This window comes from Ochotona curzoniae, unplaced genomic scaffold (genome assembly GCF_017591425.1).
Source record: "Ochotona curzoniae isolate NIBS_2020 unplaced genomic scaffold, NIBS_Ocur_1.0 contig_3819, whole genome shotgun sequence".
NCBI classification, from domain to species: Eukaryota; Metazoa; Chordata; class Mammalia; order Lagomorpha; family Ochotonidae; genus Ochotona; species Ochotona curzoniae.
The window spans coordinates 53,590,138-53,606,793 of record NW_024466004.1 but is presented as its reverse complement, the minus strand read 5'-3'; the positions used below and the strand labels follow the sequence as shown (position 1 = coordinate 53,606,793).

Genomic DNA, 16,656 nt, shown 5'->3' with positions numbered 1-16,656 from the left:
CGTTCTTTCAAGTGACTTCTCATTGACTTATGGTACCTAATACAGTATAGACGCCATGAATAATTTTCCCACTGCATTGTTCGGGCAATGTTGACAAGAAAAACTGCCCACATCTTTAGTGCAGGTACATTCCACCCCGCCCCCAATATTTCTGCTCTGCAGTTGACTGTAGCTGACAGTGCAGAAGGAATGAGCGTGGAGGGTAGGTTGTAACAAACTCCTCTGAGCCGGTGGGCTGTAGGCAGTGCCGTATGGGGAAGCGAGGAGGTTGATAACACCTGCCACAGCCCCATCTCCTGTCTGCAAGTCCCTGCTGCTCTTGACTGGCTGCAGACCTCACCTGTGCCAGGCTGACAGGCAGGAGAGGCCCCCTGCTCTTCACCTGCAGCACTTAACCTCTGAGCTAGTTCATCTCCGTGTTGCACTGCCCAGTGGCAGCATGCCTATTCCTCTTTGTTAACTCTTGTCCGTAGAAAAGGACTCAAGCTTCAGTGAGCTGCGTTTTATTAATATTTCCTTTAGAAAGACCAGAATTATTATTTAGAGAAATTGAGCCCACCTCTGTCTTCCAAAATTGGCAAGTAGAAATTGTATATATCTATATCTGTGGCTTGCAACATGTTTTGATCTATAAATCTGATGTGGAAATGGTGAAATTAAGCTACTTAGCATATGTATCCTCTCATGCTTTTTATAAAAGTGTACTCAGCAGCTGTCAAGTATGCAATCTATTCTTACTGATTGTAGTCACTGTGGTGTATGTTAGAATTCCTGAACTTCTTCAACTTAATCACCAGCCTTTAGCCAATATCTCCTAAGGACCCTCCATCGCACTCGCATAGCGCTTTTTTTACCCTTTGCTTCTTGTGGGTTCAACTCTCGGATTTTCCCATGTGAGTGGAATCAAAGTGCTTGTTTTGCTGTGCCTGATCTGTGCTGTGGGCCTTGAGGATTTGATGTATTCGAATACAGCACAGATGAGGATAATGTGAAACCATTCTTTTGGAAAGCAAACAGAAGGCATCTCCAGCTCCCAGGCTGAGCTGCCTTGGCCGGGGAGTTGATGAGCTAGTTTGCTTTTCATTGTAGCAAGAGCGTTAAAAGTGAGATCTGCATTTGTGGCAAACATGGGGGTGCATGATACAGGATTGCTAACCACAGACAGTGTTGTGGGGCAGCTGTCTAGAACCTGAGTCACCAGTTTTAAGTGAAACTTGGCTTGTGCACCCCCTGCCACAGGAGGCAGGAGTAGGATTTCTCAGTTTGGAGCAGCTGCTGTCATTGCCAGACACATGTGTTCAGATTCCTCCAGAGATTTGAATCCTAAGGTCTTCATAGGCTCAGCTGGCTGTGGCATCCCTGGGCTATCATGCTTCTGTCATTTTAATGGACTCTGGAGTGGGGCGGTGGCTGCTGGCACTCCTCGGGGAACAGAAAACTTGACCTATCTCTCCGCACCTTTATCACCAATTTTTCCCATCTTGCTTTTTATCCTTGCCGTTTTTCCCCTGAACTTGTTCCAGATTTTAGATTAAGAAGCCAGAAATGCTTAAATGCATTACCAACCAGGCAGCTGTTTTTCCTGATAAGCATCAAAAATATTCCTAGCCTTCTGTGGACCTCAGAATGCAAGGAGGTGGCCTTTGCAGAACATTTGCTCTATTGCCTTTGTGAACAGGATGGATCCAAGCTGTGGAAACGTAGGTTCTTAAAGAACTTGAGACTTTAGATATTTCAACAATGGCTTTGCATCAGGTCATGTGTCTTGGAAGGTGTGCGGTGTTTAAAGGTTACTCTGGGGAAGCTAAGAGGTGACATTCGGTGTGCTTACTCTAGTGACATTACTGTGTCTGGTGTAACAGATTTGTGAAAATTCTGCTTAAGAAAAGTCAATGCTTCTGCCTTTGGGAAAGTGGATGCTTTGGAAGTGGATGCAATGAGACATGCAAAGGGAAGCAAAGGGTTGTGAAGTGCAGACCTCAATCCTGCCTTTCTGAAGACCATAGGTGAGAGGTCTCTTGAGCAGCCATGACCCTGGGAGCCACCGTGGAATTGAGTAGAGCCTACCACAGGAGGATTGGGGGACTGCTGTCTTCAGTGTGCCTTCTCAGTGGCAGGGGAGGGATCTGCTGGGACCCTCAACATGGGGACCCAGGAGGAATGGGGCGGGAGGGGACCCTACTTAGGATTTGGACTCCTGGGAGCACTTCCATGAGGCCCCTCTGGAAGACAGCCTTCAACCTGCAGCCTCCTCCTCCTCCTGTAGAGCCTTTCTCCACACCACACTGCCCCAGTCTCATTTATGCCCACTTATAGTCTGTTCCCCATGCAAAGCAGGAATACTCTTAAAAAAAAAAAAACGGTCAAGGACCTGGCATGTTAGCCTAGTGGATAAAGTTCATGCCTTGCATGTACCAGGATCCCATATGGGCACTAGTTTGTGTCCCAGCTGCTCCACTTCCCAATCCAGCTCTCTGCCTGGGAAAGCAGCTGAGGACAGCCCAAAGCCTTGAGACCCTGCACTTGTATGGGAGACCTGGAGGAGGCTCCCGGCTCGTGGCTCCAGATTGGCTCAGCTCCAGCGGTTGTGGCTACCTGGGGAGTGAACCAGCAGATGGAAGATCTTCCTCTCTTTTGTGTCTCGTTCTCTTTACGTAACTGTCCTTCCAGCAAAGCAAAAAAGAAACGAAAAGCAGCCAAATCATTCGTCTCCTTACTCAGCTGTGACTTCTTTTTCTGTGAGGCAAGAGTGAACCTTCCTATTTGCCCAGCAGCTAGCTTGCCAGGTGGTGTAGCTCCCCACTGGTCTTAAGTCCTCCACCAGTGCCTCTCTCACTCATTCCCAGCCTCACTGACCACCTCACTCTTCATGACTGCCCTGGCCCTCCTTCTGCCTGAGCTCTCCCACCTGCTGTTGGCCCTGCCTAGAGCTGGCACACCTTGCTAGCTGCCTACTCTCAGTTCTGGGCCCTCAGTTCAGAAGCTCAGAAGGGCCTTGCTGGCCACCTGCCTGATTAAGAGAACCTCCTTCCCTAGTGCTTCCGGCGTATATTTTCAATGTTTGCTTTGTAAAGGTCCAAACCATCAGAATTGGCATTTTGTAAATTGCAAGGCTGTTTGGTAAAATTCGTGCAGAGACAGAATTAAAAGATGCATATGTAGGTGCAAAAAAAAAAAAAAAGAATTCTATGCATGCTTTTTTTCTTCCCCATAAAATTCATTTTGGATGAACTTCTTAAGAGACTCTTTATATAACACAGATACCAGGATTTTGTCAAATTGCTGTGAAGGTTTTCTACGTTTGCTGTGGGTGTCTGTGCTCATCTCATCGTGGATGAGTAGCAAACAGTTCAGGTTTGTAAATGGTCATTCAAGCCGCAGCCTTCCGCACTGATGATTCTGTGCGGGCATGGCCTTAGGCCCTCTGTATCCTGCTGGCTTGTTTTTTTGTCTCTTCCAATGGGGTGTGAGCTCTGAGAGAGCAACGAGTTTGTCCTAGAAGACTCCTTACCTCTCCTCCTGCAATGCCAGGATCAGTGCCAACATAGATGAGGCGCTCAGGAAATCCTTGTCCATGCCCATGCCACCCCGTCCAGCCGAGCACAAGCAGGGGAGGAGCCCTGGGATTCCAGCCGCCGCTCCCTTCTCCCTGGGTTGTCAGCCAGTCCCTGCTAGAGTGGCTGCAGTGCAGTAACTCCAGTGTCGGTTGTGACTTAGCCCAGGTGACTTGAATGCTGCACGCCCCTATCCCCGTGTCTGTAAAGGAGGCAGGACGTTACCTTCCATCAGAAGCTGAGACCGAGCTGTTTTGTAAATACTTCCTCTGTGGCTCCTCTCATATACAATGATTTCCTATCCAAAAAAGCCAACTTCTTCCTTGGTGCTCTTCTTAATGAGGTGGAGTGGCATTGACGTACTTTTTAGGCCAAGGTGGGGGCTGCATTATAAATCTTCTTATTGCAAGTCCCATGGATCTAGGTTAGCTTCCCGTCGCCTTGTTCTTCTATTTTTAAAATTTATTTATTTAAGATTTATTTTTATTGCAAAGTCAGATATATCTAGAGAGGAGAAGAGACAGAGAGGAAGATCTTCTGTCCATTGATTCATTCCCCAAGTGACCGCAGTGGCCGGAGCTGAGCCAACCTGAAGCCAGAGCCAGGAGCCCTTCTGGGTCTCCCATGTGGGTGCAGGGTCCCAAAGCCACAAGCAGGGAGCTGGATGGGAAGCAGGTGTTTTTTTTTTTTTTTTTAAGATTTATTTATTTTGTTGGAAATGTAGATTTACAGAGAGGAGAGACAGAAAGATTTTCTATCCCTAAGTAGCTGAAATGGCTGGAGCTGAACTGTTCCAAAACCAGAAGCCAGGAGCTTTTTCCAGGTCTCCCTTGCGGGTGCAGGGTCCCAAGACTTTGGGCCATCCTTCACTACTTTCCCAGGCCACAAAAAAGGAACTTGATGGTAAGTGGGGCTGCTGGGATATGAATTGGCACACATGTCGGATTTGCCACATGCGAGGCAAGGACTTTAGCTACTAGGCTACCACGCTGGGCACCCCCATTCTTTTTTTTCTTTTTTTTTTTAAAAAAGGTTTTTGTTTAAGGGCCTTAAGAAGACAGGTGCCAGTTTGTATCCCGACTGTTCCATTTCCCTTGCAGCTTCCTGCTTGTGGTCTGGGAAAGCAGTCTAAGATGACCCAAAGCCTTGGCACCTGTGCCCACATGGGAGACCTGGAAGAAGCTTCTAGCTCCTGGCTTTGGATCGACTTAGCTCTGGCTGTTGCAGCTATTGGGGAGTGAACCAACAGATGGAAGATCATTCTGTGTCTCCTTCACTCTGTAAATCTGACACTCTAAAAAAAGAAAAAGGCTAAGGTGATGTTTGCTGATGCCTGGCTGCTGGGAATGTGTTTGTGAGACTCGATACATTTTTGTGTTCAGTTGGAATGAAGTGTGACTCGGAACACTGTATTTTCCTACAGTTGGCCCTCTTTCAGAATGCTGCTGAACGCCGCATTCAGGCTTCACACTCTGGTTTGGTGTGATAAACAGCGATGGGGTTTGGAACAGCTTCTTTGAGCGCAGAATCCAGGCTCTGCAGAGTGAGGCTGGTGGCTTGTGGTGGCCAACCTCCCACCCAAGTGTCCATTTTGAATTGATCTTGAACCTGCATGGGCCCTTGGAGCTTGGGGATGCATCCACAAGCAGACCTGACAATGAAGTAGTCTGCTGCTCAAAGATAACAACCTTCTTCATCGCTGACCTTTTCCCCTCATGCATTGTCTATTCATAGACATGATGGAACTTTATATTGAATTTAAAACTGATACAAGTTATTCCTGTTTTTTTCTTGGTGACCAGATGTGAGGTATTGTGAAGCCAAGTTTTTAGGGCATTAGGAGATTCTAATGACTCAGTTATCAATGCGGTGTGCTTGTATGCATTGCTGTGTTATAAACGTAGCCCTTCTCCCCGCCTTTGTTGCCAGGATCTCCTGGCTTCCTGCAGGTAGATTCTCTTGCACTTCTTGGACACAACTGCAGATAGTCTTTGGGGCCACTTCTTTCCAACGAAAAATATTCCTCATTTGCTGATTGAAATAGTTTTCTTGAGATTGACACTGTGTCAGGCTGTGGGGAATGAATCAAAACCCAAGTCAGTAAAATTGGTGCCCAGGCATCTTCACCTTTATCTCTCTCTCTCTTTTTTTTTCCCAAATTCTTTTTTTATTTTGACAATGTTTACATAGTTAGTTTGGGTAAAAAGGTTCAAGGGCTACAGGAAAGTGGGTAAGACTATTACTTCCATATTGTTTCCTTCATGTATCTGAGGTAGAGGGGGATATTGAGGGAGAAGCCCCACCTGATTTCCCACCCACCCCAAGACCCGCATGTGGAGCATCTCCGAGATACTCGTTGAAGTGGTTTCAATAGTTCACCAGTTATGAATCGCTGCCAATCTCTCCCCTCCAAATACAATGAGGTCGTTGAGAAATCCACTGATTGACATTGTCCATCATAGCGTCTCTACTTGCCTGGTATTTAGTTGCCAACCTATAGCTGAGGTGGTTGATTAACTTGTTCCATCTTCTGTCCCTTCATGGTTAGGGTTCTGAGTCTGGCATTTCAGTTGGGGGGATCCCCAAAGAAACTTCGTCTGAGGTGTCCCCAGGCCAGATTCTTGTATGTACCAGCAAGTACAGGGCCCAGCACAGTCCAACACCCTGGTCAACTGGTGGTTGCAGTTGCTGGATTGGTTCTGTTTTCAGCCCCGCCTTCCACTGGAACCAATGGGTGTTGCAGTCCAGCCTGGTTCTGCACAGCACATACTCGGCCCTTGCATAAACCAGTGGGAGCTGCAGCCTAGTTGGAGTGATCTGCAATAACCCCCACCAGGCCCGGCCCCTACCCTGGGTTTGCCAGTATGTGTAGCAGACCAGTCCAGTCTGTCCCACATCCCCCATGGCTCTTGTACACGGTAAATGGCATTGAAGCTTAGATCCATCTAAGCAGCTCAACAATCAACCCCTCACGCGTGTTGATGAGTGCCTCTCTGTCTAGCCACCCCAGCCCCTGTCCTAGTTTTTGTGCCAACCTGTGGGAGTGGTAACCCAAGAGGGGGAAACCCACTATTTCCCTCCCAGGACTCTCACTCCTGGATTGTGCACTTTCCAGGTGGTTCTGCAGTTTAACTTGACAGAATTAGCCCCCAGTGCCAGCTTCTGCCAGCTGATGCTGCGGCTATGCCCAAACAACCCTCGCCCACTCTAATTGTAGGTTGCACCCATAAGAATAATCGGTCCAGCTTAGTCTGGTCTGCCCCCATCCCAGTTCATGCTCTCCAGTGGGAGTAGCTGTCCAGCAGGGGAACCACCCCTTATTCCCCTGCTGGCTCTGTCCCCTCCCTTCCTGGTTCTCACGTGTGCTGGATGGGCACTGCAGTAACATCCGGCACAGACAACCTCATCCTGGCTTTCTGTAGTGTGGACTGGTTTTTATCGCAACCAAACCTGGCTCGACCCTTGCTCTGTTCTGGTGCTCAGATTTTCCAGTGATGACATTAACTGATTCAGCCTGGTCTGCCCCCAATCCATGCCTCTCTCTCTTTTTTAAAGATTTATTTTTATTGGAAAGGCAGATATACAGAGAGGAGTAGAGGGAAAGGCAGATATACAAAGAGGAGGAGAGACAGAAAGATCTTCAGTCCACTGGTTTACTCGAGTCACCACAATGGCTAGAGCTGAGCTGAGTCCGAAGCCCGGAGCCAGGAGCTTGTTCTGGGTCTCCCACATAGGTGCAGGGTCCCAAGGTGGCCCACCTGTGCTGCTTTCCCAGGCCACAAGTGGGGAACTGGATGGGAAGTGGAGCAGCCAGCACACAAACTGGTGCCCATATGGGATCCTGGTGCATGCAAGGTGAGAATTTAGCCATTAGGGTATTGTGTCAGACCCCAACTTCTACCTTTTAACGCAACATTTTTGGGGCTTACTGACTGCTCAGCAGAACACCTGAGCCATGGAGCCATGCCACTGCCTTTGAGGTGCAGTGGGGAGTGCTTGCCTACTTCCTAGATGAGCGGCTTTTTTGTTTTTTTAAGAAAAGCTATCTATCTATTTATCTATCTATCTATCTATCTATCTATCTATCTATCTATCTATCTATCTATCGGAAGTTGGACCTACAAAGAAAAAAAGGTCAAAAAGAGAGATTGAGATCTTGCATGCGCTGGTTTACTACTTAGATGGGTACAGCTGCCAGTGCTGCGCCAGGATGAAGCCAGGAGCTGCTTCTGGGTCATGGGGGCAGGGACACCGAAACACTTGGACCACTTTGCACTATTTTACCAGGCCATTAACAGAGAACTGGATCAGAAGTGAAGCAACCAGGACTCGAACTGGCACCCATGTGGGATGCTGGCATTGTAAGCCGCAAGTACCTGCTATGCCATGACAACTGCCTCCCACCCCTTTGGGAAAAAAACATTTTTATTTATCTAATTGGAGAGAGAGAGATAAAGAGAGGGGGGGGAGGAGCGCAAATGTGAATCTTTCCTCTTTGTGTCACTCCCCAAATAGCCACAGTGCTGGGAGCTAGTCCACATTGAAGCCCACAGCCTCGAATTCCATCTCAGTCTCCCACAAGGATTCAGGGGCTTGGGCACTGGACCCTCCTCCACTGTTTTCCCAGGCACATTAACAGGGAGCTAGATCAGATGTGGAATGCCCGGCACATGAGCTGGCGCCCATGTGATATGCTGGGATTGCAGGAGGTGGCTTTACCCCTATATCACAATGACTGCTCTTGAGCTAGGCAGTTTCTAAGTCCCACGGAGCCTCTCTTGCTCCATCTGTGAATTTGGTGATATAAAGGAATTCTTCAGGGCTTTTCAATACTTGAATGAATTCATACTTGCTACCAAATAAGCATCATTCATTATTTTTATCGAGAGAAAATTGTGATTCTACCGATACACATTGATGGATAATATTCTGCCTGGAAAGTTCTGGATTTGACTTGCTTTGTCCACTTTGGTTTTCTCTACAGGCTTTTGTGGAGGCCCAGAACAAGATCACTGTGCCTTTTCTCGAGCAGTGCCCGGTTCGAGCGCTATTCAGGGAGAGAATGACTGAACTATACGACTATCCCAAGTATAGCTGCCACTTCAAGAAAGGAAAACGGTACATACCATTGCTTTTACATCACTTCTTTTGACTTTCAAGGAAGGTATTTTATTTATTTATTGAAAGATTGATTTACTTTGGAAAGAGTTAGGGAGAGACAGAGTGAGTAGCATCTTTTGTTCACTGGTTCACTCCCGAGTGATTGCAATGACCAGCGCCAGACCAGTTCCAATCCAAGAGCTTCATCAGTCTCCCACACGGATGGCAGGGCCACTTGGGCCATCTTCCAGTGCCTAGGCCACTGGCAGGGAGTTGGGTCAGAGGTAGTACAACTGGGGCACACTCCGGCACCCAGATGGTAGCATTGCTGGCTGTACCATCATGCTGGCCCCTTATGTAGGATATTTTCTGAGATTATAAGATAATAAATAACTTGTCAGTTTATAAAATTAATTCTATTTTTAAAGTTTATTTCTGTGTCGGATATGAAAATAACATGTGTTGATCTACCAACTGCTGTCAGGTTCTTAAAATAATGATTAAGGAATTTAATAGAGATATGATGTATAAAGAAATGCAGGTTGATTCCCCGCCTGCCACACTGGCGTCTCATAGGAGCACTGGTTTGAGACTGGATGCTCTGCTTCTGGCTCAGCTCCCTGCTAATGTGCCTGCAAGGTGGAAGGTGATTGGTCCAAGTACTTGCATCCCTGCTCCCTGTAGGAGACCAGGCTGGAGTTCCTGGTTCCTGGCTTCAGCCAGAGAATGGAAGATCCTGTTTCTGTCTCTGTGTGTCTCCCTCTCTAACACTGCCTTTCAAAGCAAACAAAAACAAATAAAATCCTTAAGAAAAAGGACTTTTTAAAAAGATTTATTTTTTTTATTGCAAAGTCAGATATACAGAGAAGAGGAGAGACAGAGAGAAAGATCTTCTGTCAGCTGATTCACTCCCCAAGTGGCCGCAGCAATTGGAGCTGAGTCAATCCAAAGCCAGGAGCCAGGAGCTTCTTCCGGGTCTCCCACATGGGTGCAGGGTCACAAGGCCTTGGGCTGTCTTCGACTTCTTTCCCAGGCCACAAGCAGGGAGCTGGATGGAAGTTCAGCCACCAGGATACGAACCGATGCCCATATGTGATCTGGGCACATGCAAGGTGAGGATTTTAGCCTCTAGGCCATCAGTGCCGGGCCCAAGAAAAAAATTTTAAAAAAAGAAATTTAGGTAATAGAAAACAAAATCGCTCTTGTCTCCTGGTGAATCATTGTTGAGATGGGAAGATTTTGGACAGTGATGGAGAACTGTTGCATCTATTAATTATGTTTGGTTTTTACCACTTAACCGTGTCATTAAATGCGTTTCTGCTACCTAAAATGAAACTGGCTGGCAGGTGGTATCTCTCAATTTACCTCCCTTTGTTCTTCCTGTTTGAATACCCACTTAAACATGGTCTCTTGTTCTTTTCAATCTCTCTGGTGCCACCATCAGATTGACTATCAAATGTCCTAGGCTCTTGTGTGTAGATAGTGGAATCCGTGGGCCAAACCGTGTCTGCAACCTCTGTTTATAAATATAGTTGGGACACAGCCGTGCCTGTCTGTCTATGTGTTGTGCATGGCTGCCTGTGCACGACAGCTGCAAGCTGAGGGGCTGATTGCAGGACCCTCAAAGCCTCAAATATTTGTAGTCTTGCAACCTCCTCCCCTAGGTGATAGCGGCCAAGGAAGTGAGCTAGACTTTCATCTTGGCAAAATGTTTTCTATTTCATTTAAAAAGAAAATGTTGCTACTGTATTTGAATATCAGTTTTAATTTATTAGTCACTCAAGGCCAGGTAGATTGCAGTAAATGCATACTAGAGTAGTTCAGGTTACAAGCTATGGTATAGTGAGATGGTTGCCTTTCCCGTACTTTGTGTACCTGCCTTTGGCAAGGCCTGGTTTGCTTTTGATTGTTGCTTGCTTGTTTGGAGTGGGGGAAGGATTTCCTTATATGTGTATTACTCTACAAATTGAAAATTCCTCAGCTAAATAAAGACCATTTCTGTCTTCCAGGTATTTTTATTTTTACAACACAGGTTTGCAGAACCAGAGGGTATTGTACGTTCAGGATTCCTTAGAGGGAGAGGCCAGAGTCTTCCTTGATCCCAACCTCTTGTCTGATGATGGCACAGTGGCCTTGCGGGGTGAGTGCTACACGACCTGGGGCTCTCACTTGCAGCTCTGAAGGGAGTGCATTGCCAGGCAGGGCATGGACCACACGGTATAGCAGGTGCATGCAGCGTTAGAGAGCTCATCTTTGCCCAGTATGTTTACGACACTCGCAGGATCTCGTTCCTCCTTTCCCTCCCCAAGGAAGGCAACAGCTCTGGAGTGGAATTCACGCTTGACTCATGTTATCTTCAAATACTTCTGCAGTCTGCTAGGATTTTGACTATTTTTGTTTCCTGTAACATCCCTGACACCTAGCTATGGTCGAAAAAAAAAAGTTGCTTGAGTAAGAAGCTGAAGCCATGTAAAAATGTTCCAACAGTCAAACAGGAAATAATATCGGAGTTTTCAAGCCTAGTTGATGGTTAGCATGTCGGAACTGAAGGAAAGAACACATTCTGTACTCTGAAGATGTATATGTAAAATTAAGGAAATCCTCCTTGGCTGCAGTTGCTAAGCAGGCCTCAGATAAGTCCCAAGGTAACCCTCTGTACAGGACGTGGGGAATGTGACCCTGGGTCTGCACTGTGAGCCAAGTTCTAGGACAAGGAACTAGGTTATTTGGTTCTTTGCTGAATAATTGCACATTTTAAAATTTATCTTAGTTGGTACCTTAGATTGCAGAGTGAAGTTGGCTCAGGATTTCCCCGGAGTATCTTCTGTTGTGTATAAAAGATGCTAGCTTATGCTTGTGTCTACCCAGAACTGAGAAACTGCAACTCTTAAAAGTCCACTGTAACCCATGAGACAGGAGGGAAAGGGCCCTCTGGTATCAGATCAATTCGAAGACCCTGCCCCTTCCCCCATTTGTTTTATTCTTAAGATTTATTTATTTTTACTGGAAAGGCAAATTTATAGAGAGAAGGAGAGACATAGAAAAAGATCTCCCATCACTGGTTCTCTCCTCAAATAGTCGCAACAGCTGGAGCTGAGCTGATTCGAAGGCAGGAGCCAGGAGCTTCTTCACGGTGTGGATGCAGGGTCCCAAGGCTTTGGGCCATCGTCTGCTGTTTTCCCAGAGCATAATTAGGCAGCTGGATGCGATTAGAGCACACATGACTGGAACTGGTGCACATATTTGACACTAGGCTTGAAGGTCTAAGCTTAGTCAGTTGAAGCACATCACCAGCCCTAGCCATGCAAATATTTGTTTAGCATATTCCCCAGTGATCAGAATGTTCTGGTAGGATCCTGGCGTATCCATCTGACAGCAGTGTTGCTTTGCTTTCTTGGGGTCACTTTTGAAATGTGGGTGCCAGGAGCCTTCATTTCAGAGCTGTGGGCTTTATTTACTTAAGTGCTTGATGATCAGACCCCATGGACGTGAATCTGAGTAGCAGTAGCACAGTGAAAATGAAGTTGTGAAGAGCGATTCTAAGTAGTTTGGGTTGCATCCCCAAATTTCCTAATGGCTGCAATTTAATTCTGTTATATGGGATGTGTCATAATTTAGTCATTAGTCTAACAGCCGTTTCCTTTCTCCCATTATTCCCTTAAGAGTATAAATAAAATAAGCTGTAAGTCCCAAAGGAATTGTGCTTCTCACTGAACTAATGAACAATAAAAACTTAAACATGGAAGAGCATCTGAGTGGACAAATAATCCAGTACTTCATCTCACAGAACAAACTAAAACCAGAGAGGTTAGGAACCTTGTCCAGGGTTATCAGGGTAATTCCCACAAGACCAGGCTGAGCCCCCCGAAATCCTTGACTCTTAGTTTCCTGTGCTGTGTACTGCCCCATTCTGCGTTCTAGACATTGTAGAAAGCTTTGTCAGGTCACGTAGAGGACAGTGGGCAGTGCTTGCACCACATCGCTGTGTTCACCTACGATCTCTCCTGTATCCTCTAGGTTATGCGTTTAGCGAAGATGGTGAATATTTTGCCTACGGTCTGAGTGCTAGTGGCTCAGACTGGGTGACGATCAAGTTCATGAAAGTGGACGGTGCCAAAGAGCTTCCAGATGTCCTCGAGAGGGTGAAGTTCAGCTGTATGGCCTGGACCCATGATGGGAAGGGCATGTTCTACAACTCTTACCCTCAACAAGATGGCAAAAGTGATGGTGAGTAAAACCTTCGGGTGAAGCTCTTTCATCCAGGCGCTGAGGTGTGACTTCATGTAATAAAAGGGAAGCTAAGACAGTTTGCTCTAGAAGCTAGGCTTCCCCCACGGGCACTATAGCAGTTACCTTGGCTGTGTAACAGACCACACCGACGTTTAGTGATTTAGAATAGTAACTGCTTATTTTTGCTTTTGAGTCTGTGGATTGGCCAGGCAGAAACAGCTCCCAACTGCTGGTTCATTTCCCAAATGACTGCCACATCCTGCTCTTTCATATAACTAACAGTGGCTCAAATCATTGAACCATCCTCCACTGCCTTGCCAGAAAGCAGGAAGCTGTATTAGAAGGAGCAGCCTAAAGTCAAACCATTGTTTTGATAAGGGATACCAGCTTCCATCAGTGCCACAGTGTCGGACCCGCAAAAAACTTGTTCCATTATCGCAATCACAGATGTATTAGATCTCCCAGGGAGATCGTGGAGAAGATGGACTTTTTAACAAAACCGCAGCCTATTTGATGATATTGAGCACTTACAACATTTTCCTATTGCAGTAACCACGTCTCTTCCTCTAATTAGAAGCTATCAGTCACCTGTTGGTTGCTTAACTCTTCTGTTTCTTACTTCCTGCACACCCTTTGTTGCTCCCCTCATTTGTACAAAGACCCTGTTGTATTCAGATGGGCCTCTCTTCTTTCCCCATGGACTCCGAAAGTTTCCAAGCAGGAAAGGCCATGTTCCTTGCACCTTGCTGGGACAAGTTGTCCACCTCTTCCCTGTGCTGCCTCACATGCTGCATGATATGTGATGGTTTTCTTGTTCCCGTGGATGATCTTGCGGGTGGATTTACGGTCCCCTGTGGTAGATTCGGAGCTAGAGTGCAGAGGCCCAGTCATTGCAGGGCTATCCGTGCTGCTCGATGACTTGCTCTGGCATCCATGGCTGGGCTGGCCTGCCAGAAGAATTGGGAATACGTGTGTAGTGCTTTCATTTCTTTGACTGTTGAGGTTTTGCTGCCTTTTGATTAGACTGCAGCAAAATCCTTTTTTTGAAATAGGTATTTATTTGAAAGGCAGAAATATAGGGGAGAGAAGTTGATTTAAAAAAAAAAAAAACGAGATAATTTTTCATTGCAAAAGTCAGGGATGGGGCAGGCAGGCCAAAGCTGGGAACCAGCCCAAGCAGAAGGGTCATCTTCTGCCTTTACCAGGCTATTAGCAGGGAACTAGTCAGAAGTGGAGAAGCTGAGACATGAACATGTCCCCGTAAGGGATGCTGGCCTTGCAGGCTGTGGCTGTTCCAGCTGCACTGCAGCACTGCCCCTATAGGCTTTTCTCGTAGCAGTGAACTATAGGGGTGTTAAGGTTAGTTAAGGTGGGGTTGGGGATGATACAGCATGCTAATCCTCTGCCTGAAGCACAGGCTTCCTATATAGTTTCAGTCCTCACTGTTCCCCTTCTTACCCAATTTCCTGCTGGGTCTAGGAAAGCAGTGGAAGATGGCTCAAATGCTTAGACCCTTGCACTCGTGTGGGAGACCCTGAACAAACTCCTGGCTACCAGCTTCAGATGAGCCCAGGCCTGGCTGTTGCAGTCATCTTTCTCCCTCTTGGTCATCCTGTAACTCTGAATTTCAAGTAAAATAAAAGAGTGAGTTTGAGTCCGGCATGGTAACCTAGTGACTAAAGTCCTTACCTTGAATGTGCAGGGATTCCATATGGGCACCAATGCTACTTCCTGGTGCCCCACTTCCCATCCAGTTCCCTGTTTGTGGCCTGGGAAGGCAGTCAGGGATGGTCCAGAGTCTTGAGATCCTGTACCCATGTGGGAGACCCGGAAGTGGCTCCAGGCTCCTGGTTCCAGATCAGCTCAGCTCTGGCCATTGCAGCCACTTGGGGAGTGAATCATTGGACGGAAGATCTTCCTCTCTGTCTCTCCTCTCTGTATATCTGACTTTGCAATAAAAATAAATAAATCTTTAAAAAAAAAGAAAGAATAAGTTAAAGACATGTGGAGATCAACACTGAGGCACAGGATATGTTCTTATCAACAATAGTCACCGTGTTTTGCAGTAAGTCTTTTGTACTTTATCCCCTGACATTTTATATGCCTTGACCCCAACATGTAGAGATCAGTACATCTTTTCTAATTATCTCTAAGTTCTTGGTGGATTCAGTTGCTCAAGGAAACTGAACTATATTCAGCTCTGATTAGCTGGCAGGCACCGTGCTGGATACTTTATGTATACGCTCTCCTGTACAGTCTCAGGCAATGAAAGAAGTAGGTATTTTCATCACAGTTTTATAAATAAGAAATGTCAGATTCAGGGCCAGTGTTGTGGCATAGTTAATCCACCACGTACAAGGTCAGCATCCCATATGTGCATTGACTCACTTTCCAGCTGTTCCACTTCTGTCCCAGCTGCGTGCTAAGATTCCTGGAAAAGAGCAGAAGAGACCAAGTGCCTGGGTCCCTGCGGTCCATGTGGAGACCCAGTAGATGCTCCTGGGTTCTGACTTCGGCTTGTGCCAACCCTGACCATACTGGTCTTTTGGAAAGTGATCCAGTGGATGGAAAATCTTTTCTATTTAATTCTGCTGTTCAAAAAAAAATTTTTTTTAAATATAAACTAAAACATACCCATACACTCTGCTTTGAGGCAACTGCCTGTGTTAAGAGTATTCTAGTTAGGAATTTCGGGATGTTTGCAAATTCCTGGGAGGCCAAAGAAAACTGTAGCTGGCCAGTGCTTGCTAGAGAACAATGTCATTGTGCTATCTTGTGGAAAGCTGGTAAGTTTTTACTTGCTTTCAGCTTTAGTGGCAGAGTCTGTGTGGTTGTGATTGGTTGGAGGAGGCCCACATCCTCTCACAGCTGTGGTTTGCTGCTTTCTGATGTGGAGACCGTTAGGAACATCTCAGACCTACCTTGGGGTCCTTGCAGATGAAACTGGACTATTCAGCGTGGGCCAGTGTTCCTGGAAAAACTCAGTGTCAGAAAGCTTTTTTAACAGTATGCCAGCATCTCACTTTTCGTTTTGTTTCCTTGCCATGAAAGTTCAGTTCATTTTTTTTAATTGAAATTTTTTATTTTTGAAAAATTTTATTTGAAAGGCAGAGTTATAGAGTGAGAAGCAGAGGCAGAGAGGGAGAGAGACAGAGGATTTCATCTGCTGGTTTACTCCCACAAATGGTCATATCAGCCAGGACAGGGCCAGGCCAAAGCCAGGAGCCTGCAGCTCCAACCAGGTTCCCATGTGCATGTCATCTTCAGCTGTTTACCAGGTGGGTTAGCAGGAAGCTGGACCAGAAGTGGAGCGGCTGGGACTTGAACCGGCATCCATTCAGACACTGCAGGCAATGGCTTTACCTGATGAAACTTAGTCCGTTTTCTTTCTTTCTTTCTTTCTTTCTTTCTTTCTTTCTTTCTTTCTTTCTTTCTTTCTTTCTTTCTTTCTTTCTTTCTTTCTTTCTTTCTTTCTTTCTTTCTTTCTTTCTTTCGTTCTTTCTTTCTTATTTATTTATTTATTTGAAAGAGTTACACATGGAAGGGGAGAGGCAAAGAAGGAGATCTTTCACCTGCTCGTTCACTATCCAGCTGGTCACAGCAACTGGGCATGAGCCAAGTGGCAGCCAATGGCTTAATCCAAAGTTGCCACACAGGTGCATGGGCACAATGACTTGTGTTATCTTCCACTGCTTTCCCAAGTACATTAACAGGGAGCTAGATTGGGAGCAGAGCAGCCAGGATGTGAACCAGCACCCATTTGGCATGCTGG

The 16,656-nt window shown here is 46.3% G+C and overlaps 1 protein-coding gene across 1 annotated transcript in view; it reads left to right on the top strand.

Annotated features, from left to right (window-relative positions):
- Positions 1 to 16,656, top strand: part of LOC121158785 (prolyl endopeptidase) — a 119,829-nt gene that overhangs the window by 21,253 nt on the left and 81,920 nt on the right. Inside the window, exons 3-5 of the mRNA XM_040983833.1 lie at positions 8,539 to 8,672; positions 10,664 to 10,794; positions 12,672 to 12,881. Of these exons, the coding sequence (XP_040839767.1) occupies positions 8,539 to 8,672; positions 10,664 to 10,794; positions 12,672 to 12,881 (475 nt within the window). The remainder of the gene's footprint in view (positions 1 to 8,538; positions 8,673 to 10,663; positions 10,795 to 12,671; positions 12,882 to 16,656) is intronic.